This window comes from Vulpes lagopus, chromosome 12, assembly GCF_018345385.1.
Source record: "Vulpes lagopus strain Blue_001 chromosome 12, ASM1834538v1, whole genome shotgun sequence".
NCBI classification, from domain to species: Eukaryota; Metazoa; Chordata; class Mammalia; order Carnivora; family Canidae; genus Vulpes; species Vulpes lagopus.
In genome coordinates this window covers 45,997,414-46,022,522 of record NC_054835.1, presented here as the reverse complement: position 1 = coordinate 46,022,522, position 25,109 = coordinate 45,997,414, and the positions used below count along the sequence as shown (strand labels likewise).

General features: G+C 39.4%; 1 protein-coding gene across 1 annotated transcript; it reads left to right on the top strand.

The window, feature by feature from the left end:
- Positions 1 to 32: 32 nt before the first annotated feature.
- On the top strand, positions 33 to 22,789 carry CCDC47 (coiled-coil domain containing 47). The gene is made up of 13 exons (XM_041727044.1): positions 33 to 279; positions 7,673 to 7,941; positions 8,382 to 8,489; positions 8,993 to 9,167; positions 11,504 to 11,625; positions 11,852 to 11,917; positions 15,714 to 15,815; positions 16,197 to 16,307; positions 17,010 to 17,095; positions 18,435 to 18,493; positions 18,823 to 18,932; positions 19,165 to 19,332; positions 21,081 to 22,789. Exons 2-13 carry the CDS (start codon positions 7,678 to 7,680, stop codon positions 21,159 to 21,161), a joined length of 1,452 nt encoding a protein of 483 aa, XP_041582978.1. The 5' UTR covers positions 33 to 279; positions 7,673 to 7,677; the 3' UTR covers positions 21,162 to 22,789.
- The last annotated feature ends 2,320 nt before the right edge of the window (positions 22,790 to 25,109 follow it).

Below are 25,109 nucleotides of genomic sequence, written 5' to 3'. Positions count from 1 at the left end.
TGGGCGGGGAGGAGGAGGGCTCGCGCGGTTCCTGAGGCCGCAGGCCGCTCCCCCGCCCCCCGCCCCTCGCCGCGCGCAGGCGCGGACAGCCCGCACGCATTCTACGTAACGGATGGCGGAGACTACGTAAAGAGTGGCTCAGCGTGACTGAGCTACCTGGTCCGGCTGTGTCCTAGAGGGATCGAGGGGCAGTGAAACCGCGGCGACCGCGCAAGTGGCGGCCGGGCGGAGAAGCCGCGGCCGCAGGAGTGTCGGGCCGAGTTCTTGCCGCCGGTACAGGTAGGAAACGGGCCATGACGTGTTTAGTCGGTGCAGCCGGGCCAGGCCGAGCGGTGACTTTAAGTTGCGTGGCCTAGCCGAGTCCCTTTACCACCCAGCCCCTCCAAGTCAGGCCCCGGGTGACATGGATCACGCCTTCTCACCTCTCCTGACTTTCTTAAAAACAGAAAACAAACGTCGTCCACCCCAAGGCCCATTTTCTCTTGGTCTTCGGGGTTGGGGTGATTTTAACGGTTTTTGAGAACTTCCCCGCAGAGGTATGGGCAGATGCCAACTAGAAGGGCAAAGTTACAGGAAGCTTACAGTGTGCAGCAGGAAGAGTGGAGTATAACTGTGAGGGTGAATTGATTCTCCATGGTTGAAAAAAACTAGACCCTGGTGGCTTAACAGAAGCAACAGTCTCTGTGGTCAGCCTTCTCAAGGTTTCTGACATAAGGCGGTTTTTATCCAACGGGTGCAAGGAGACAAGGAAATGTCTACATGATTTGCAGAAGTCTGGTAGTCTGGCACTTGTCAGAAAGGCCTAATCTAAAATGACAAGGAATGATTTCCTCATTTATTGCTCTTCAGGTTTTTTAAGTTCAGACCCAGTTACCGGGAGACTACGGAGTGAGCTAGCAGGAGATAATCAGACCCCAGACTTGTTAGTGCTTGTATTTCCTGCCCAGGACTCTCAGGAACGGGTGTCCTGGCAAGGAGTTGTGCCTTTGAGAAATGAGATGACAGGTGCAGCAGAGAAACTTCTCAGAGGGAAGGCCAAGATATAAGTGACTTGGATAATTTTAACCTAAATAACCTTGAAGAAGCCTGTTACAGTGCTAAGTTATCTTAGAAATGTTTCTGTGGTGTGAACATTCTAGGTGGAAGTTCAATTTGAAATAATGAGACTTTCTGGCGGTTAATCAAGCGGCCTGTGCCAATATTAATCTTTATTTGCTTCTCTTTGAAAAAGTATAAAACAAATTTGGAAAGAGAAGCACTAAAATATTTAATATTTTAAATATTAAAGTGTGTTCATAAGGCACAGGAGAAAAAGGAATGAGAACTAGTATTTATTGAATGCCTTGTATGTGCCAGGCACATATCTCCTGTAATACCAACCACAGCCTTATAAGTGAGGCAAATAGTGAATGGGTATCCCTTTTTTTGTATGTGGGGAACGGGGAATTTTAGGTAATTAGTCTAAGATCGTATGGCTTGTAAATGGTAGAGCTGATGTTTTTCTAACAATGTAACTCCACCAAAGTATGTGCTCTTTTTCATATTTTTTCCACTTTTGACTATAATAAAAGATTATTAAAGTAAGCTAGAGATGTTTGGAGACATCACAAACCTCTTTAAGATTGGTGTTGAGGGGGATCCCTGGGTGGCTCAGCGGTTTGGTGCCTGCCTTCAGCCCGGATTGTGATCCTGGAGTCCCAGGATCCAGTCCTGTGTCAGGCTCCCTGCATGGAGCCTGCTTCTCTCTCTGCCTGTGTCTCTGCTTCTCTCTCTCTGTATCTCTCATGAATAAATAAATAAAATCTTAAAAAAAAAAAAATTGGTGTTGAGAAGGCAGCTGTGGGGGTGCCTGGGTGGCTCAGGCCATGGTCCCAGCCAGGATCCTGGGATCCAGCCCTGCATTGGACTCCCTGCTGGGGGGGAAGCCTTGCTTCTCCCTCTCCCTCCCTCTCCCTCTCCTTCTCCCAGCTCCCCCTACCTGTGCTCTCTGTCTCCATCAAATAAATTAAAAAAGAGAGAGAAAACAGCTATGTTTTTTCCATAAAATGTCCCCTGGTGCTGACTTCAAAGATCAGATATTGGAAAGGATATGCTATTGGCCTGTCCTTTATGGCATTTATCAAATCATTTGTGCCTTTCAAATTTTATGAATTTTGTTGAATCTTAAGTAAGTCTTCTTTTTTAAGTTTTTATTTATTTAGTCATAAGAGACACAGAGGAAGAGGCAGAGATATAGGCAGAGAGAGAGAAGCAGGCTTCTCACAGGAAACCTGACTCAGGACTCCATCCCTGGAGCAGGATTATGCCCTGAGCCAAAGGCAGATGCTCAACCACTCAGCCACTCGGGCGTCCCTTAAGTATGTTTCTGGAGTAGCCATGGATTACAAAGTATTGGGCAATAACCTTTGATATTCAACTAATTCCTTTAAGAATTTACAGTGTTGTAAATATGAGATATAGAATATTTACTATCCTAGAGTACCCGGAAAGAGTACTGTATACTCCTTTTTGCCACCCATTCACTTCCGTTAGTACTCAACTCCCTCCATTCTGGCTTCTGTCTCGATCACCTCCTTGCAGTTGCCAATAATGATTTTGTTAGTATTTGGAAATTTCTGCTCTGTTTCTTACTTGAACTTTCTGTAGCAATTAAAACTGAGCTCTGTTTCCTTAGAAATATGCTTCTCCTTTGACTTCTATGATACCACTTTGACCAGAGTCTCTTTTTCTTTTCTAACCATTCCTTCTTAGTTTCCCATTACAGTTCTTCCTATTATGCCTAACTCTTAAGCTGTTATGATTTGTTTCTAGAGTTTTGGGTGTTGTTGTTTTTTTTATTCTCCTAACTCTTAATACTCCCTGGGGATCTCATCCATTCTGGCACCATCTCTGTTTCCATCTTAGGCTTCTATCCTGAACTCCAGACTTAATATTTCAAACTACTTCTTTTTCTCCATCTGTAAAATAGGTTATAATTCCTTTTTATAAGGATTTTGTGAATGTTAATCATCCAACATACTACCTGAAAATACTCCAAACTTTTATTTTTTATACTCCAAACTTTTCAACAGGTACTAAATTTATTGCCTCCTCCCCCAATTTTTCTCCTTTATTCTTTATCTCAAGGATGACTTTGTTCAAGACAAAACTTGGAATCACCCAAATCTAACTTTCTCACATTCCCTATATCCAGTCACTTCATGCTGACAAGCATAATTCTTAGTATCTGTCAGATCTCTTTTCCTGTTTGTTCCCAACAGCACTGCCAGTTCAATCCTGTTTTATCTCTTATCTGTCTCAGCCACTTCTGTTTTTCCTGCCTCATGTGCCCTATTCCAGTACAACCTATGTATAAGCTATCAGGCTTAAATTGTAAATCTGATGGTGCCACTCTCCTACCTAAGTCCTTTAGTTGATTTTAATTATCCAAACTTCTTAGTGTGGTATTTAAATGAGGATCATTATGATTTGGCTCCTGCTGGTCTTTCTAGCCTAATTACCCTAACTAACTTAGGTCTACAAACCCAATGTTTCATTGTACCAAACTTGCTATAGCTATCCCATAGTCTGTAGCACTTTTTGAGTACAGGAACCATGTTTTATTTTTTTTAAAGAACCTTTTATTATTTATTTATTTACTTACTTAAAGATTTTATTTATTTATTCATGAGAGACAGAGACAGAGACATAGGCAGAGGGAGAAGCAGGCTCCATGCGAGGAGCCTGATGTGGGACTCCATCCCCGGACTCCAGGATCACGCCCTGGGCTGAAGGCACACACTCAACCACTGAGCCACCCAGGGGTCCCAAGAACTCTTTTTTTTTTTTTTTCTTTTTAATTTATGATAGTCACACAGAGAGAGAGAGAGAGAGGCAGAGACATAGGCAGAGGGAGAAGCAGGCTCCATGCACCGGGAGCCCAACGTGGGACTCAATCCCAGGTCTCCAGGATCGCACCCTGGGCCAAAGGCAGGCGCCAAACCGCTGCGCCACCCAGGGATCCCCCAAGAACTTTTTAATACAAAAGCACATCATAGGAAAATTAAAAAGGCAAAATGCACATTATCTTACCATATAAAGTAACTACTTATAGATATATGTCAAAACCTTATTGTTTATGTGTATTTGCTTTTAAAGCAACAGAGCTTCAGGACGCCTAGGTAGCTCAGTGGTTGAGCATCTGCCTTTGGCTCTGGTCTTGATCCCGGCTCTGGTCTTGATCCCGGGTTCCTGGGATTGAGTCCCACATTGGGCTCCCTGCAGGGAGCCTACTTCTCCCTCTGCCTCTGTCTCTGCCTCTCTCTTTGTGTCTCTCATGAATAAATAAAATCTTTAAAAAAAAAAAAACGGAGCTTCTTACTTCATTTGTAACCATTTTTTAAAAAAAGATTTTGTTTATTCATAAGAGACACACAGAGAAAGAGGCAGACACAGGCAGAGGGGGAAGCAGGCTCCATGCAGGGTGCCTGATGTGGGACTTGATTCCAGGTCTCCAGGATCAGGCCCTGGGCTGAAGGTGGCGCTAAACCGCCGAGCCACCTGGGCGGCCCTGTTACAATTTTTAATGGACAAAAAAATTGAATTTGTTTTTTGTATGTACCCACAGTTTAACCCAACTTTTCAAATTTTTTACTATCATAACTAATACTATAACACAATCCCTTGCAGCTAAAGTATCATGCAAATTTATGATGTTTTACTTCTCTTGACATAGTATTTGATGTGGTGATGTGTTCAATGAGGGTACATTTGATTAGATATGGTAGGATTATCTTATGAAAGGCAGTGAAAGCCAGAAGGGTTTATAATATTCTATAGGAATTGGTTAGCCTTTGATGGTTATTAAATTCTTATGGAATAAAAGTTGTGTTTTAGGAAGATGATGTCTTTTAGGAAGAGAAGAAGGGGGTAGGGAGAGAGTTTAGATGGGGAGATCATTTAGAATATCACTGTGATTCTTTAGCAGGTGATAACTTGGACTATCATGGTGGCTTTGGGAACCAACGAAGGAAACATCAGGATTTGATGTCTGTTTAGGTATCAAAGGAAAAAGAAAGTGAAAAATTAGATATCTTTCTTTCAAACAAGACTGGAAAATGGGATTAATATTATAGAGATAGAGAAATTCAGGTACCTGCTGGTTTTAAGGTGATTGTAGGGCAGTGGTCAGCAGGCTGCAGCCTGAGAGACAGACTAGACTGTCTTTGTATAGCTTATGAACTAAGAATGGTTTTTACATTTTTATTTTTTTTAAGATTTTATTTATTTATTTATGATAGACACACAGAGAGAGAGAGGCAGAGACACAGGCAGAGGGAGAAGCAGGCTCCATGCAGGGAGCCCGACGTGGGACTCGATCCCGGGTCTCCAGGATCATGCCCCGAGCCGAAGGCGGCGCTAAACTGATGAGCTACCCAGGGATCCCCTGGTTTTTACATTTTTAAAGGATTGTTTTTAAAAAGAAGAATATGTAATGGAGACAGTATGCTATACACAAAGCCTATATATTTATTATTTGACCCTGTACAGAAAAGTGAGTAGGGCACAAAAATGGACATGTCTGTTACACAATTGGTGCTGTAGGGCTCGTGTTCAGATGAGAAAGGAGAACTAGAAATACAACCTAAATAGATTTGATGTTTTAAATCTAACTATGCTTCAAACTGTGGATCAAATGTTCTCCCTTTTTGGTAAAGCCTTACCTGTTTGGTAAGATGTTTTCATATCATTTGGCATATTTTTGTCATAGATCTGATTTCATTGTATTTATTGGTTCAGAACTTGTTTAGAGGGTGGAATACCTAGTGTTCTCTTCAGAAAGCTGTGAAATGCTGATGTATATAATCCCATTATGTATACTAGGAACAATTTTGTTAACAAAAATTTACTATTTTGGGCAACTCTCTCCGGTCCTCTGGGATCTTTGTACTCTATCATTCAATAAATTTTACTTTCACTCTATAAACCTTGCTTTGCTGCCCACCAAAAAACAAAACAAAACAAAATTACTACTTTTAAGTAAATGATGTAAAATCACAGCCACTGGCTTACATTTGAAAATCATCTTGAGAAGCGGTTCATAGTAGGGATTTTGGAAGCATAACTGGGATCAAAATCATAGCTCTGTGCCACTTGGTATTTGTATTACTTAGTGTCTCTGCACCTCATTTCTAATTATCTGTGAAATGGAGATGTTAATGCTACTTTTCTCAAAGGGTTTTTATGAGGATTAAATTTGTTGCTTTTTTACTGTAAAGCCTTTAGGACAGGGCCTAGAACTTTTATATATCCCTCTCTTTCCTTTTAACAAAGATTTTATTATTCATGAGAGACACAGAGAGAGAGAGAGGCAGAGACATAGGCAGAGGGAGAAGCAGGCTCCATGCTGGGAGCCTGACGTGGGACTCGATCCCAGGACTCCACAATCATGCCCTGAGCTGAATGCAGACACTCAACCACTGAGCCACCCAGGCATCCCTAGAACTTTTATATCTTAAACATTAGCTTTCATGATGATGATGTTCACATATACACACACAAAGTTGATCTGAGGACAAACGGTTTTTCTATTTACGTATTACTGCTAACAGGTAGTTGCATTTTGGGACACCTGGGTGGCTCAGCGGTTGGGTGGCTGCCTTCAGGTCATGATCCTGGGATCCGGGATCGAGTCCCATGTGCGGCTCCTACAAAGAGCCTGCGTCTCCCTCTGCCTATGTCTCTGCCCCCTCCCCACAATGAATAAATAAATAAATCTTTTTTTAAAAAAAAAGATAGTTGCGGGCAGCCTGGGTGGCTCAGTGGTTTAGCGCCGCCTTCAGCCCAGGGTGTGATCCTGGAGACGTGGGATCGAGTCCCACGTCAGGCTCCCTGCATGGAGCCTGCCTCTCCCTCTGCCTGTATCTCTGCCTCTCTCTCTGTGTCTCTCATGAATAAATAAATAAAATCTTTAAAAAATAAAAAAAGATAATTGCATTTTTTTCTTTAGATTTTTATTTATTTATTCATGAGAGACGTACAGAGAAAGGCAGAGACATAGGCAGAGGGAGAGGCCAGCTCCCCGTGAGGAACCCAATGTAGGATCACACATGCCCTGAGCTGAAGGCAGACGCTCAACCACTGAGCTGCCCAGGCGTCCTTCATTCTTATTTCTTTATACTGCTTCCCAGTTCTTAAATGCTTACTGAATACACAGTGTTAATGAAAACCAACCTAAAGAAATTAAATGACTTGTCCAAGATTTCACAGATAGCTAGTGGCAGAGTCCAGACTAGAACCCAGAACTCTTGACCCTCCCTTCATTGCTCTTTATATAATGCTATCTGAAATGAATAGTATTAGGGACGCCTGGGTGGCTCAGCAGTTGAGTGCCTGCCTTCAGTCCAGGGCGTCATGATCCTGGAGTCCCAGGATCGAGTCCCACATTAGGCTCCCTGCATGGAGTCTGCTTCTCTCTCTGCCTGTGTCTCTGCCTCTCTCTCTGTGTCTCTCATGAATAAATAAATAAAATCTTTAAACAAAAATGAAGTGAATAGTATTAAAATTTTAAAAAGCAGGAGAGATCACAGATTGATTTTTTTAACTATAAAATTTGATTGGTGTATATATATATATATATAGTAGTTGTCCATTTAGAATTTTGGTTTATTATTATTTTTAACTCATTTTTAAGGTGCAATGAAAGCCTTCCTTGCTTTGTGTGTTGTCCTTTTGGTGTTCGGGAGTGTCTCTGAAGCCAAGTTTGATGATTTTGAGGATGAGGAAGACATAGTAGAATATGATGATAATGACTTTGCTGAATTTGAGGATGTCACAGAAGATTCTGTTACTGAATCTCCTCAACGGGTGATAACTACTGAAGATGATGAAGACGAGACCACTGTGGAGTTGGAAGGGCAGGATGAAAACCAAGAAGGAGATTTTGAAGATGCAGATACCCAGGTGAGGTTCTTTTTCTTGATTCTTGGGAAAGTGGAAAGATTAGAAGATTTGTAACTGGCCCTTTCCCAGATATTAAAAGTAATACCCAGATCTAAGGAGACCTTTACTCTCTGCTATCTTCATTTTTGTTCAGTAGGTAGAGCTCTTCTAAATGTTTTGTGATATGTTCCACCTTTACACTGATGGAAGAATGAATTATATTTTTCTTCTCTATGGAAAGCCTACCTGGAATGGTTGGAGAATAGAACTGTGTATAGGTGGGAATTATATCAAAGTTCAAATGCATGGAGAGTTATCATTTGTTATAAACTTGGAATATCTCTGTGTTCTGTGCTGCTGCTTACATGTTCTGTTTTCCTCTACAAATATTGCCTACAAAAATGAGATGCAATTACTGGCCACATTTGTAGGGGAAAACAGATTGTTCCTCGTTTTTGTAGGAGGGAGATACGGAGAGTGAGCCATATGATGATGAAGAATTTGAAGGTTATGAAGACAAGCCAGATACTTCTTCTAGCAAAAATAAAGACCCAATAACAATTGTTGATGTAGGTATATAGGATTCTGAATTCCATACTAACCAACAAAATAGCTGTTACTAATTCCAGAAATATAATTAAAAATATCATTAAATATAGCTGGTGTTGACGTAATAGTGGGGAGCTGTGAAAGAACTTGACATCAATTCTTCTGATAAAACTCCACACTTAGAGGAGCAACCCCTATGTTTTTATTCAAGCCCTCCTAGTTGTATTTATCAAGGAATGATGAAGAGACTGGAAACTGGGTTTCTTTGGGGGTAAGACTCAGAATCAAGTTTAATACAGAGGGCTTTCCAGCTTTTCATTCCGTTTGATTGTCCTCACATTTCCTTAAAGAATCTTTTCAAAGCTAACCTAGAAAACTAAAATGAGCATATTTTTCAAAGTATAACCAAAGATAACCGTCAATTATCTAAATTATCCACTTTTCTCATTATCCTTTATCCCATGAGTTAGACTCCATCCTTCAGCCTCAGCCAACATTAAATGGAATGATTGTTCATCTTTAGGTTCCTGCACACCTCCAGAACAGTTGGGAGAGTTATTACCTAGAAATTTTGATGGTAACTGGTCTGCTCGCTTACATCATGAATTATATCATTGGGAAGAATAAAAATAGCCGCCTTGCTCAAGCCTGGTTTAACACTCACAGAGAGCTTTTGGAGAGCAACTTTACCTTAGTAGGTAAGTTAGGCTAATATAAGTCCAGCTGCATGCTTGAATACCACCTTGTAAGAACTGTTTATTCCCTTCAGTATAAGCATCTAACTGCTTTCATGGACTGCTGAAGAGGCTGCTTTTTTTTTTCCTCTGAAGAAGGATCTCATTTTTTATTTTTTTAAAGATTTTATTTATTTATTCATAAGAGACACACACAGAGAGAGGCAGAGACACAGGCAGAGGGAGAAAAGCAGGCTCCATGCAGGGAGCCTGACGTGGGACTCAATTCCGGGTCTCCAGGATCAGGGCTGAAGGCAGCGCTAAACCGCTGAGCCACCCGGGCTGCCCGGATCCCATTTTTATTGTTTTATGTACTGAATTAATTTAATTTAAAGAGTAATTTTCTGGGATCCCTGGGTGGCGCAGCGGTTTGGCGCCTGCCTTTGGCCCAGGGCGTGATCCTGGAGACCCGGGATCGAATCCCACGTCGGGCTTCCAGTGCATGGAGCCTGCTTCTCCCTCTGCTTGTGTCTCTGCCTCTCTCTCTCTCTCTGTGTGTGTGACTATCGTAGATTAAAAAAATAATAATAAAAAAATAAAAAGTAATTTTCTAATTTTTCATCAATCAATAATTGCTAAACAGCTTCTGATTAGAATAAGGTTCACAGTGCTATCAAAACAAGTTGATAGAAGTCTGGCTGAAAACAAGGAATTTTGACATTTTAGGTAGCTTGATGCTTTCATTTCATCTTTTAGAAATTAGAAATCCCTCAGAATTTCCTCAAGTTCTGGGTACTTTAGTTCAAATCCATTGAAAAGGTATACACTGAAGTACCTTAGAGGAAGCCCCATGCTTGTGTAGTGAGGGAATAAGGTGGACTCACTCCACCTTCATCTCAGTTTGGCCTTTCACACTGTGTTTCTTTTTAGTAAGCAAGTATCCATCTGCTCAGCTCTTTAGCCTACTGTTTATATGTTATGCTAGGTACTTTGCATACATTGTTTCTTATGTAGTCTTTGTTTTTGTTTGTTTTTTAAAGATTTTATTTATTTGAGAGGGAGAGAATGTGTGTGTGAGAGAGCACAGCAGTGGGGGGAAGGAGGAGCAGGCTTCACACTGAGCAGGGAGCCCAACATGGGGCTCAATCCTGGGACCATGACCGGAGCAGAGTTTAACCTATTGAGCTACCCATGTGCCCTCTTAGGTAATCCTTGTAACAACACTGTCAGTTGGATATAGTTTCTTTTCTTAAGGAGGCACTAAAGTCTAGAAATGTTAAGCTATTAAATTGCAACCATGATATGAGAAGCCAGTCTACTTGCTTTCAAAGTCCATGCTCTCAGGCAGCCCCCGTGGTGCAGCGGTTTAGCCGCCTGCAGCCCAGGGTGTGATCCTGGAGGCCCTGGATCGAGTCCCACGTCAGGCTCTCTGTATGATGCCTGCTTCTCCCTCTGCCTGTGTTTCTGCCTCTCTCTCTCTCTGTCTCTATGAATAAATAAATAAAATCTTAAAAAAAAAAAAAAAAGTCCATGCTCTCTCTCTCACCACTGTACCATAGCATTTCAGAGTACTTTTTTACTTGGAAATCAGGGGAAAAAAACAAACAAACAAACAAACAAACAGCGTTTAATGCCTTCCACTTCCCCTCATGTATTTTCATTTGGTGTGTCACTATGCTTTCCCTTGTGAGGTTGAACAATTTCTTTTGTATTCATTCAGTGAACAGATACTACACTGCATGAATTACATGAAAGAAGGAAATGATTGGAATTTGAGCTCTTTCTAGATGTAAAATACAACTCTTAATACCAACTGTTACCATGTTGCTGTTGGAAAAGCAAATTTGGTTAAAGTTAATCCACAGGAGACATAGGCAAGAGTGTTGAATAGTTTGTATTCATGGTATTTTTTATTCACTGCTTAGGAATTTTGTTTGTTTGTTTGTTTTAACCTTTGACAGGCCTTTTTAACTGATTTTGCTCCATCCATTTTGTATCTACTTTTGAGAAATTTATATTTTGAGCTAATCATCATTAACAGGTAACACTAGAGTCCATGATTATATTTTTAAGTAATCTCTACACCCACTGTGGGGCTTGAACTCACAACCCCGAGATCAAGAGCCACATCCTCTACTGACTAAACTAGCCAGGTGCCCCTCCATAATTTTTCGATGGACACAAAGAGTATTTAAAGGAATGATGACCATCTGTTGTAATGTATGTCCGAAGGAGAGTTCTGTAAGATAGCAAAGTATTGCTTCCCTAAATCTATGATCATTTGGGGGTCAGAGTGGAGGAAGTGTGATGATTAGGCCCCAACATTTTCCGTGAATCACATTAAATGGTTTTACCCTTAGGGGATGATGGAACTAACAAAGAAGCAACAAGTACAGGAAAGCTGAACCAAGAGAATGAGCATATTTACAATTTGTGGTGTTCTGGTCGAGTGTGCTGTGAAGGGATGCTCATCCAGCTGAGGGTAAGTTCAGAATTAGTGGTACAACGTATATCTTCCTTTAATTGTTTTCCAGTGTGGTTCCAGATCCAAATTTACTATCTTATCCTTTTTCTTTTAGCTAAAAATTAGATGTAAAAATCCTCTTTCCACTAATTGGCAAATGTAGAGTATATTTCTTGAAACATTCGATTCCCCCTTCAAGGTCTTTATAGTAATAAAAGTTGCAACTATTCTCTTGGGTTTTCAGTTCCTTAAGAGACAAGACTTACTGAATGTCCTGGCCCGAATGATGAGACCAGTGAGTGATCAAGTGGTATGTATTCTTCCTACTGGTTTTCTCTGTACAGATTAAATTCTTAACTTCTTAGAACTTACACCATTCCTTGCCTGTATTCTGTCTGAATTTCAGGCAACTTGTGTTCCTTGCCAAAAATGGACCCTTTTCTATGTCGATGGATTATTTTCTACTTCGTGTACCAACTATGGGGAGTGGGGAACATGTGCTTTTTGTAGGGAAGGAGATACTACTCTATCGCTAGGTAGATTCGCTGAATCCATCTGGATAATGGAGGGGAAACAGTTGTCACAGTTAGTTTGCACTCTCATCTTACTCTGTGCCTTGCTAATGCTTTTATCTTTGATAATAAGGTGGATTTCTTAAATAATTTTACTTCAGATAACACATTTTGGGCTGAATGAGTTCAAATCATGATCTAGGGACCTTATTGTTTTGTATACCTTCTTCCCTTTGTTTAAGTCAACATGCTAATCTGCAAATTGTATCCTTTGTCAGAAATACCACATTCCAGCCCTTCCCTTCATTCATTTAATAAATAATTGTACTGGCTCCCTCTGCTACAGGAAACCAAAATATACAGTCTCTTTTATATGAGCTAGTAGAACAAGAGATGTGTGCATATATGTCAAAATACAAAGGAGTATTTGGTAATCAAGTGCTGTATTAGTAATATGATTATGTACTTCAGAATGTCATTGGATTGAAACTCATTGTTATTATTTTATTTTATTATTTTTTTAAGATTTTATTTATTTATCCATGAGAGACACAAGAGAGGCAGAGACATAGGCAGAGGGAGAAGCAGGATCCCCATGGGGAGCACAGGACCCCAGATCACAACCTGAGCTGAAGGCAGATGCTCAACCACTGAGCTACCCAGGTGTCCCCATGGTTACTATTTTAAAGGTTTCATTTTTAGTTGCAAATCTGTATCTTTTATTCACTTCATTTTGTCTTATATGGCCACTGGTGGTTTAATCTACTAATTTTTAAAGCCTCGTTAGTTAAGAGTTCTATCATTTATGGTTAAGAGTCCTATCATTCTTTCTCCTACTAGATACCATCTTACTAGGTAGAAAGGAGGAAATTTTGCTGCATCTTCAGCTATCCTAAATTATTCTTCAGATGTTGTAATCATTTTCAATTTTTTTCTCCAATTCTTTCATGAGGTAGATTTAATGTCTTTTTCTCTGAATCAGCCATTGTTTTATCTCTTATTTTTTCTGTAAAGACAGCCTCAATAAACACAAGTCTCTGTATTTTTTAGCCCCTTTTCTGGATTTTATTTAAGGTGTTGTTTTGTGTAATTTCTGTTCAATGATGGAAGAACAGAAAACCTATCCTTTTAGAGCTGCCATCTTGCCAGGTCTTTCCTGTATTTCTCTACTTTAACACTTCCCTCTACGTACTGATAATTTTTGACCCAGACATCTTAAGATATAGTTAATATGACAAATAGTGCCATGTTTTAACATACCAGGCTCTTGAGGTTTATAACTTTATCTTCCTGGTCCAATGCAGTGTATTAAAAACTTTATCTGTGGTGTTTACGAACATGAACAGCCAATTCTCTGGTTGTCCAGATAACAGCTGTGGGTCCAACAATTCAGTTCAATTCATTTCTGACATTGTACACTGGAGTTAGTGCCAGATTCTACAAGTTAAAGGTCTGGAGGACTGTTTTTTTTTTTTTTTTTAATCTTTTTTAAGATTTTATTTACTCATGAGAGACACAGAGAGAGAGGCAGAGATGTAGGCAGAGGGAGAAGCAGGCTCCCTGTGAGGTGCCCGAGGTTGGACTTGATCCTGGACTCAATGCTAGACTCCGGGATCATGACATGAGCTGAGGCAGATGCTCCTCCACTGAGCGCCCAGGTGCCCCTCAGGGATTTCTTTAACCACTTTGGTTACTAGCTTAGCCAGTCACCATCGTGATACAGCCATACCATCCCACTATGGCACCTGCAGCTCTGCCGGAGAGCTTTCTCTCAGATGCACCCGGGCCTGGCCAGAGTGCCAGAACTTGGAAACTTTCTTCTTTCTTGTTCTAGAACATTTCTGTGCCTGATTGAAAATATTCCCCCATTGTCCACCAAGATTCAGGAATTCAACATCTGTGTCAATGACGAAATTGGACAGCTGTCTTTCCACCATGAGGTGCTTGTGTTCAAAGAGATCAGTGTGCAGTTTCATACCCTCCACTCCAATCAATGCCTCTTTAGACCTATTCTCTGTACCAGAACTGAATGCTGCTCTCAGGTGGTAGAAACACAGCTATGGGTCCCACAGTCCTTTTTTTTTTTTTTTTTCAACTTCTCAAAGCTATTATTTATTCTGTACAAGGTTCCACTGTACATCAGACATTCTTCTACTCCTGCTTACATAGTAAACAAGTGCACATCAGCCCTTTGGCTCAGGTTCACAGGGCTTCCCTGGGACGGGCGGGGAGGGGGGTCAGGCCAGTTCAACTTGGGGCGTCTTTCTCTGATGCCGCCTCCTGGGAGCATTGGCAGGCTTCAGGCTCCAAGGGGCACAAGCTGGGCCCAGCTCTGCGGACGCACCGAGCTTCCGTGCCTTGGTGCTGCACAGCTTTACTCTCTCAGCACCGAGTTATGTCCGACCAGTTAGGGCAAAATCACACCCATGGGAGAGAATCGTACAGCTGAGGCAAGAGGTCCCCCAACACCCAGGCTCCAGCTTCCGGGGCAGGACTGTAGACCAATGCCGGGAAGGGCTAAGGGGCGGTATGGGCATCCCTGAGAAACTCGGTCCAAAGGGCCTATGTCTAGGAGGCTCTGAGAAGGGTCAAGGGCACGAAGGTCAAGAAGAAAACACATTAAAAGGGAATGTGGGGAAAAAAAAAAAAAAAAAGGAATGTGGGGATCTCTGGTTGGCTCATCGGTTTAGCACCTGCCTTCGGCCCAGAGCGTGATCCTGGAGTCCCGGGATTAAGTCCCACGTCAGGTTTCTGCATGGAGCCTGCTTCTCCCTCTGCCTGTGTCTCTGCCTTTGTCTCCTTTATTCTCTCATGAATAAATAAAATATTTAAAATAAAATAAAGGTCTCAGTCCCACAAGACTGCTCATACTTCAGATGCCACTTGCAAGTCCCAGGCTATCATACTTCTGAGACTACCTGGCTATAAATCAAGAGTTCCCATGGCCCTCCTTTTGGGTTCAGTAATTTGCTAGAATGGCTCATAGAACTCAGGAAAGCTTTAGTTATATTTACTGGTTTATTATAAAGGATACAATTCAGGAATAGTCCAATGGAAGAGAGGCAAGATATGGGCATGGGGATGGTATACAGAGGGCTCCCAGGCCCTTTCTGGGTACACTATCCTCCCAATAAGTCCAGTTGTTCAGCAACTTGAATTTCGAGAGCTTGAGTTCCTCTTTTCAAGGTCATTCACGTTGTTGGCAGAAGTCAGGTCCCCATGGTTGTAAGTCTCCATTTTCTTACTGTTGCCAACTGGAAACCATTCAGCTCCTAGAAGCCATTCTGAGGTCTTTGCCATAGCCCCCCACCCAAGCCCTTTCCTACTTCAAGGCTTTTCTTGGGCCTAGTTCCTTTTAAAGGCTCATTTGATTGGTCATTCCAAGATAAAGTTCCTTTTGACTAACTCAGTGTCATCTGATCAGCAGGCTTCTGACACAACATAATCATGGGAGTGATAGCCATCATACTCACAGGTTCCTCTCACATTCAAGGGGAGAATGTAGACCTCAGGGGGTGGGACTCTCAGGGGCCATCATAGAACTCTGCATATCACAGAACCTAACAGGTGAATTCTGTTGTTGTTGTCTTTAAGCAAATAAAAGTAACCATGAATGATGAAGACATGGATACCTATGTATTTGCTGTTGGCACTCGGAAAGCCTTGGTGCGACTCCAGAAAGAGATGCAAGATCTGGTATGTCTCATTTTTCCAACTCAAATACATGGAGAATTGTTCCTCTTTATTACATAGGCAGTCAACTTCAGAACATAGGGTAATTATATCACTTGAATTTTTTTTTTTTTTTAAGATTTTATTTATTCATGAGAGACACAGAGAGAGTCAGAGATAGGAGAAGCAGGCTCCATGCAAGGAGCCCGATATGGGACTTGATCCTGGGACTCAAGGATCACACCCCAAGCCGAAGGCAGGCGCTCAACACTGAGCCACCCAGGTGTTCCTATCACTTGAATTGTTAAGCACCACTTTGAAATAGGTCAGAACATACTCTCTTGAGGGAAAAAAAAGTTTGTGCATAATAAAATATGTCTTACCTTCAATTACTTCTTCCTCTAGAGTGAGTTTTGTAGTGACAAACCTAAGTCTGGAGCAAAGTATGGACTGCCAGACTCCTTGGCCATCCTGTCAGAGATGGGAGAAGTCACAGAGGGAATGATGGATACAAAGGTAAATGCAATAGAAGACATACATTTGCAGACCTTAGCGTTTACAAGGCACTCTAAAAGTCACACTGTGCTAGTTCTTCATTTTATGGCAATGCTGTATTCCTTTCCCACAAAAACATTAAAATACCTTCTTTAACAGTAGATTAACTTATCAAAAACGAGTTTGACTAGTCAAGTAATTTCTCTCTGAATCAAGAGAAAATTATTCCTAGGATTGCTAATGGTTTTCAAGTTTTTGTAGAAGGACTACAAGATTAATCCTCATCACCATGTCATTTAGTCCATTAGTGTAGATGCATAGGGAATCCTTTTTTTCTATTGGTTGTGGAATGGTAGGAGTACATCTTAGCATCATAAAAATATAGAGTAGCTCAAAGACAGTTCTGATGTAAATTCAAGGTGATGTGTTTATGACGATCCCCTGAAATTATTTTAGATTTTATCTTCATGCATTTGTTCTTGTTTTAGAACATTATTTTGAGACATATGTTCAGCTGCTCATAGAAGAAATTTGATCATTGGTGTGACTAAAGAAAGGTACTAGTTTCTTTGTAGAGAGATCCCTTCTCTTATTTAAACTTTATTTTTAAAAAGCTTTAACCTTAATGCTGTTGTGAAAACGCAAGGATTAAGGAGTGAATATTTTTATGAATAAAGGGAAATGCATCAAACCCTACTTTAATTTTTTTTTTCTTTTTTTCAGATGGTTCACTTTCTTACACACTATGCTGACAAGATTGAATCCGTTCATTTTTCAGACCAGTTCTCTGGTCCAAAAATTATGCAAGAGTACGTATGAGATAAAAATATTTAAGTTAATTGTCCCTACTAGCTTTCTTTGTTGAAACACCTGCAAGGTGCTTCTCCAATTTTTCTTACCAAATGAGTGAGGGAAGTTGATGACAGGCATTCTAAGTTTTCCTTTGCTTTGACTGCATGTGTCATGAAAGTAATTGAAAACCTATGGGAGACAAACAGATAAGCCTCCCAGATTGCAGTATGTCATCACATTATGCACCAGCCACTCAGTGGGATGGATGAAACTCTTACAGAATGGCAAATACTAAGAAAATGTAATTGCTAATTTCTTTGTCTGTTGTAGTAGTTTACTTTTCCTTTTTTTTTTTTTTTATTTTTTTTTACTTTTCCTTTTTAAATTTATGATACGAATCTGTGATTTTGACTTATGTTTGATTAGAGATATCTGCATTTTATTTCATGACCTTTTCTGGTTTCATTTGTTATATTCTTTCCTAGTATATTATCAGATGCTCTCAATGTGCATAGGGTTCCTGGCTTTAGAGTAACATTGTTTGAATGTTCATATTCAGAGCTTAAATTTGTTATTTGTAATCATCCTTTCTCAGGAGTGGATACTTACTTAAGTTTACCCTTGATGTAGAATTGGCTCTGACCTAAATTTTTGGTTAAGGGCTTTCCTTTCATAAGCTGTGGAGTTAAGAACAGTTAAAAGCCAATCTGGATTTTAGTTCTGTGTCAGAATTATTCGGGTCTTTATGCCTGTGGATCGATAGTGTTGCATCATCCTTGCCTTGCTCAACTCAGTAACAACACTGTGGGCATGTGACATTCATGGAGCCTTTTTTGTATGAGGGGAGGAGAGGAGGGTTGATAGAGATTACAAAAGGATCTTTGGTGAGTCAGAACTAAATTATATATGCTATAGTAAATCATTTCTAAATATATTCTGAGCCTAACTCAAAAATAAGATGCTTCATTATAGAAAGATAGGAGTTGGAAGTAAAACATAAAAATCCATCAAAATAAGCAAAAATATTATTTAAAATGTGGGCCTCATACTTAAATGTAGGCTCATTTCTGGCTCCCCAGGTGAGAGGACTATATCCTGATGCCTGGGAAGCTTCATTGGAGGTGTTCAAGTATAGGATAAAGATCACTTGGGAATGCATCCATCAGATAAGACAAGTGGACCAAGGGACCTGTAAAGCTCCTTCAGGTTCTGAGATTATATTTAACTTGGGGATGCCAAGCCAAATACTGTACTGATTATCTGCATATATCTATTCATCTAAGTGAGTTGGGTGATTTATGTGAATGGAAAGTATCTTTCTTGTGTTCTTTCTAAATAGCCTTTCTTTTATAACAGGGAAGGTCAGCCTTTAAAGCTGCCTGACACTAAGAGAACACTATTGTTTACATTTAATGGTAAGTGCTCTGTGGTCTTGCCTGGGTTCATTTTCTGTGAGATGATTATCTTGAGAATATTGTTCCCTCCTAAATGATAGCCATCAAAAACTGCATTAAGCTTGCCTGCTTATTGGTTTTGGGATTTCTTCAATAAGAGATCCTTTTATTTATTTTAATTTATATTTTCTGCTGCATTTTAGCTGTCTATGACACTTGGAGAAAGAAGTCTATTAATACAAAAAAAGTGAGGGGTGGGGTCGGAAGAAAAATTAAAAAAAAAAAGTTGGGTGGGCCCAGAAGTATTAATGTTGCCATTAACTCAATAGGAAAATGGCTTTGTTTTCCAGTGCCTGGCTCAGGTAACACTTACCCAAAGGATATGGAGGCTTTGCTACCCCTGATGAACATGGTGATTTATTCTATCGATAAAGCCAAAAAGTTCCGACTCAACAGAGAAGTAAGACCCACAGCTTTTATTATAAGTTGGCATCTTTTATTTTGTTTTCCCCCCAGGGAAGTCAGAGAGCAATGATTTTAGCGATTGTATCTTTGCTAGTTTGCTATTTGACCTAAAGTGCTAAATGGGAATAGTCTTATAAAAGTATTCCTATAAAAGAATACTAAATGGGACGTGGTTCTGTTGGATTGAAATGGATTTCTTATGAAACGCTTTGTTTCTTGGGGAGAAGGGCAAACAGAAAGCAGATAAAAACCGAGCTCGGGTAGAAGAAAACTTCTTGAAGCTGACACATGTGCAAAGACAGGAAGCCGCACAGTCTCGTCGTGAGGAGAAGAAAAGAGCAGAGAAGGAGCGAATCATGAATGAGGAAGATCCTGAGAAACAGCGCAGGCTGGAGGTAAGACAGACTTTTCTTATGCTTGGTAAAACTAGGATTTAGAAGGATGCCTATTATGCCATTTGACCGTGAAGGTAAATTCTGTGTAGGAGTGTACACAGGCCTAAAAGTTGAGCATTTCTCTGCACTTGGGACATTATTAGTTGTGATAGCACTATTAAGAAAAATAAATAATCTGTCCCTTTCGAACCAGGTTAGATTGAGTCTGTGATCTTAGAGAATGATATAAATTAGCCCTTCCCCAGCACAATCCCATTTTGAAAGTTCCACTATCATCTTTCAAGCCAAGTACTTAACTGAAGTAGAAAGAAATTAGGAATTTTAATAGAAAACAGAACATATGCCCTATGGTCCAAATGTATCTCATTTTATAAAATGTTTAATTTGCTTATAGAATTAGAGAATCTGAATATTTTTTGTTTGTATTTTTGTTTTCTATTTTGTACATAACTGGGATCTCAAACTCGAGCTTTTTAGGCTGTAGTATGTTATGTTTGAAACATCAGCATGTTTTCACATTTTTGTGAAGTAAGATGCAATAGTCTAGCTCTACAGTTTTAAACCTTGTAAATGCTAGTCAAAAAAAGAAGAGAACAAAGTTCTGGGAGATGTGAGTTCTAAAGAGAATAATCTTGAGAATGGAAGAAAATCAGGAGACCTGCTGGCAAGAAACAGTGAGGCAGCTGTGTAGTGCCATGGGTACAGGAGTGTCACTAAAGCTGTTGAGGAAAGTTGCCCGGGATACTCAGGCCTCCTCACCATTTGTCATTCGATTCTGTTCGTTTTCCCATAAAAGTGGTGTTAACAATAATGGTTCAGTTCTTCAGGGTACTTAAGAGCACAGCTATGGATGGATAAACTTTCAGGCTTCCATGCTGTAGAGGTAGTTTTTTCTGAGCTAGTGTTGAAATCTAACACAATCAATACTTCCCAAACCAATTTACAAATGACCCTTTGAGACATAATTTGTAATACTATCAATAACCGTATATGCTACATGCTTCTGTTTTTCCTGTTCTGTATCTTCTCAGTCCTCTAGTGGAGGAGTATGTTTCTCAGGATATTTCTACCCCAAACTTCTAAAAAAAATTAAGTTTGAGATTGCCGCTGAAATAATCTTTAATTAGATGTGATGACTAGTAACCAACCAGTGAAGTCATACTTTGACTTGATCTCTAAGGCTTCCCTTAGTACAGATAACAATAACCAGTGACTTTTGCCACTAAAATAATGTGTTTGGAGCTCCTTTTTCTCTTTTAATATAACCTAATTCATAAATAAAAATATGATTAAAATCTCCCAGTTTAACATTATGCATTAAAGTATTGTGCTCAGGTTTAACATCTATGCTTATAAGAAGAGATGCCCAATTAACAGACTGAAAAAGGAGATCTTAAGCTTTTCTGAATTGAAGTACAAATCCTTGGCAGATACACATAGATGTTATGATGAAAGCTGGATTAGTGTTTCTTGAGTATAGTAAAAATCAGAATAACAAAGCTGCTTAAATATAGCTTTTAATTTCTTTCTAATTTGAGATTAGTTACTGCTACTTCATTTTTTTTTTTCTGCTACTTCATTTTAAGCTGATTTTCATTAACCAACATAGGGATTAGCAATTTTTATAACTGTCTTTTAGAAAGTTATTTATGGTACAAGCCTAGGTTTTTGAATAATAATATAGGCAGTATTCTAGTTTTGATTTTTTTATGTGTACTTAGAGCTTAGTTTGGATTTCCTTTCTCTAGGAAGCTGCCTTGAGGCGTGAGCAAAAGAAATTAGAGAAGAAGCAAATGAAAATGAAACAAATCAAAGTGAAAGCCATGTAAAGTCATCCCAGAGATCGGAGTCCTGATGCCACCTGTAAGCTCTGAATTCACAGGAAACAAAAAATACTAATTTCTCATCTTAAAATTCAAACACTCTCAAGTGACTAAGAAATCCTTATTTCATCATCTGTTCTGTTTTTGATATGGAGTTTTACAGAGGTTATAGATGCAATGGAAGGACTCTGTCTCAGTATTTCTCTTCCAGATAACCAAATTATTTTGATTACTTTATAAAAGGAATGATATATGTGTAGTTTTAAAATATTTTTAAAATTATAACATGAATCATCAGTGCTTTTAGTGCTTTGATGTTTGAAGAAATATCATGAAATTTATAGATACATAATTAGATTGTTGCTTTTTGTTTAAACTGGGTAGTTGCAAAGGCTGTGAAGACTGACTCTAAGCCAAGATTCCACAAATAACTATTGGAATTGCACAATAAACATTGCTTGATGTTTTCTTCTGTGTGTACATTAACCTTGTAAAAAAAATTAAATTTAGAACACTATATGTGGTATTGAAATTTCAGGGACTCAAAACATAATGTAGTTCAGTGTATGTTTTGTAGGTGGGAGGTGCTGATGACAGTGTTATATCTCTAGGACTTAGGATACTCACATGTACATGGAAAATTCTAAGGATAGGTAGCACAGGAGCACAGTTTTTTCCTTACCTGATAACACAAGCTAATGACAATGTGAATGCTGTATTTAAGTGGTTGTACGTTTTCCGTGAGTAACAAATGCATGAAAAATTCACTGCTTCACCTAGATCAGATCAGTGGTCTATGTGAAGTTACATGTTTTTCCTTCTTGGTTGTTGCAAACTATTGGATGTTCATGGAGAAGCTCTATTCTCTGTGTTATGGCTGTGTCCCTTTGCTTTTCCTTCTGCTTTTATTTCTTCTACAATTGAGGCTGGGTATATTCTTTTAAAGAAATAGCCATGAATATGCATAAATATACTTTTAAAAATGAGCTTTCCTAAACCATTGAGAGTTCTTTCTGCCTCTTGGGGAAGGAACTCTTGGGGAAGAGGCCCATCTATCTGCACGAGCATTTAGCTTGTTCAGATTTCTGCATTTTATAAATGCTTCCTACTAAGAAAGCATTTTTTAAGTCACTGCTTGTACCAGGTAATTTTTGCTGGGGATGGGAAAAGGTTGGGGTTTTTTGGTGGGAGAGGGGTGGGTGGATATTTTTTTGTTGATGCTTTATGTGCAGGTGTGTTCTGAGGCAATAACAAGTTGCTGTGAAAGCAGTATGTGCTGCTGCCTTTGTAACTGCATGAAAACTTTTCACATGGATTTTTCTCTAAATTAATGCAGAAATGTGTAAACTGGGAGATGCAAATGTAATATTTTTTTTAACAGTTCATGAAATTAAGTTATTAAAATAACAAAATAACATAAGATTTAATTACTTTAATGCTATATAATTCTAGAATTAGCCTTGTTTTACAAAGTTTAAAATACATTTTAGAATTCAAAGTTGATATGCTTAGCTATCTTTTGATTAATAAGAGCTTTCTTAAAGTCCCACACATTTGGACCATGGCAGCTAATTTTGTAATTTAAGCATTCATATGAACTACCTATGGACATATATTAAACTAATTGACAAAAATCTCAGAGTGCCGCCTTTACTTTTCTGGGGTTGCCCTACAAGAGTATAAACCCATAGGAATGTTCTTTCTGTTCAACAGATGTCAGCACTGAAATGCTTTACCTTCAAAAGAGTTGGCCTTGATAATAATCCTTTAGTTTGTTACCAGTTATTTTTAGAATGTTTTATATTTTTAGAGCTCTATATATTATTAATGGGCTCCTCCCCAAAGTCCACCTCTTCAGTTAAGACACCATTATCTCTCCTATGAATGAGAGGAGAATATTGTTGACTGCCACACGTTTGAACACCACTAAGCCCTCCTTTTCTGCATTGCCTGGCCACTTGCAAAACAGGCACTGGACTGGAAGATAAAGACCTGACTGTAGTGCCAGCAAAATCAATACTAAGCCCTTGACTTTGGGCAAGTCATTAACCTCTTTGAGTCTCTGTTCTGTTCTTCTTCGTACAAAGTAAGGATAGTAACTGTTTTCTTCCCTATCCCACAAGTAGGTCAACACCAAAAGATAAGATGTGTAAAGTTCTCACATAAAGCACTTTAAAAATGTGAGGTATCACCTAGGACTTTTCTCTAAGTGGTGCATTTTTGCTTTACTCCATTTTACTTTCCTTCCTTCCAATGGAAACCAAGCAGATCCTTTCAGAGTTCTCTAACTTTATCTGTAAAATATGACACGGTATTTTGGAATGGAGGTTGGGGAATAATACCTTTCTGTTTCCTTAGTAATAGAACCTTTTCCTATCATGGATTAAAAATTGAAACTGTTTAAATGAGACTTAGACCAAAGAAAATCACTGATTGGTATTCTCATTCCACCTATCCAATAGGAATAGACACATGAAAGTTATTTAGAGCAATGTTTTACAAAGAATCTATTGGTTTTGGTGGATGGGTAAAATACTGTATTTTATCTCCCAGATTCTCTTTTCTATGTTCCTGTTCCTACTCATTTTAAATGATTTGAAAGGATGTAAAAGGGAGGAAGCAGTTATACCCAAAAGAGTGGCTTCTACTACAGACTGCTAAAACAATTAGTGGAAAGTATTAGTTTCTGGAGGTTGGTGATTAGCGAAAGATTTATTTCCATTTGGAAGAAAGTGTAGTGTTTTAATCCGTTGACAACAAGTTGAATGCCATCTTGGCTCCATTAACAGAATAACCAATTTCAGAAGAAAATGGGCTTTTTCCCCCTGAAAAGCAGAAACTTGCATCTACTATGTCACTTTTAATGGATTTTGTTTTTATTTTCATCTTTTAAAAAATTAACTGTCAAATAAATAAAATTAACTGCCTTTTAAAATTTCACCCATTTGGTTTATTTTATTTTATTTTATTTTTATGATAGTCACAGAGAGAGAGAGAGACAGAGACACAGGCAGAGGGAGAAGCAGGCTCCATGCACCGGGAGCCCGATGTGGGATTCGATCCCAGGTCTCCAGGATCACGGCCTGGGCCAAAGGCAGGCGCCAAACCGCTGCGCCACCCAGGGATCCCCACACCCATTTGGTTTTATCCAAATAGTGTGACTTTTATTTATTTAAGACACCTAGGCCTTTTTAAGTGATTAGTTCTTATCACATTTTGAGCTTAAATGCTTAAATTTCTTTCTTCTGCATCTTTTTCTTCTATGTAACTATCAGAACGTTTGTAGCAAAGCTAGAAGCCAGCTTTCTGCTTCAGAAAAGAGCCCTGGGTTTGTAACAGGGACACTAGTGCCGTCCTAGTGCTTGAATAAGTCTATTTCCTCCTCCATGAGTGGGCATTCTCCACTCTTCCCCCTTCTGAGATGGCTGTTCAGAGGATATAAGACAGCATGTGTAATGTGCTTTTGAGATAAAAAATGTTCTATAAATTAAATAATCCTGTTCAATTCACTAAACCAAAGTCATAAGCATTTCTCTCACTTGAGTATCTTAGGCAATTAGTGTTACCTTACCTTTCTGACAATTTATATGGTATCTTGAAGACGCCAGTGCACTTAAACTGGATGACTAGAGTTCAAAGAAAAACTTGCTCATCACAAGTCAAAAACAAAGCAGGGAGTCTTTGTAAACTCTGAAAGTTGACCTTTCATTTCACTGATTTTCTAAATTATCCGGATTTAGGAGGCCCTTTTGCAAGGAAAACTTAAAGTGAATGGAAATTTGCTCCTTGGAACAATCACAACTGAAGCTGCGCCTAAAGTTTCTCTTATTAGCTTTTGTGGGCAGTCGTGAAGATGGTGAGACCTTTTGGCCTCCTTGGCAGAAAATGACATGGCTGCTGGGATAGGTGTGCTGGGAAGAGCCTTTATGTTCTAATTCCCCAGAGCAGTGGCTG

Excerpts from the sequence above, each read along its gene's own strand:
- CCDC47 (XM_041727044.1), top strand. The coding sequence starts at position 7,678 with ATGAAAGCCTTCCTTGCTTTGTGTGTTGTCCTTTTGGTGTTCGGGAGT. Across the intron at positions 11,918-15,713 it reads GACCAGTGAGTGATCAAGTG|CAAATAAAAGTAACCATGAA; the intron begins GTATGTATTCTT and ends GTTGTCTTTAAG. Across the intron at positions 16,308-17,009 it reads AGGGAATGATGGATACAAAG|ATGGTTCACTTTCTTACACA; the intron begins GTAAATGCAATA and ends TCTTTTTTTCAG.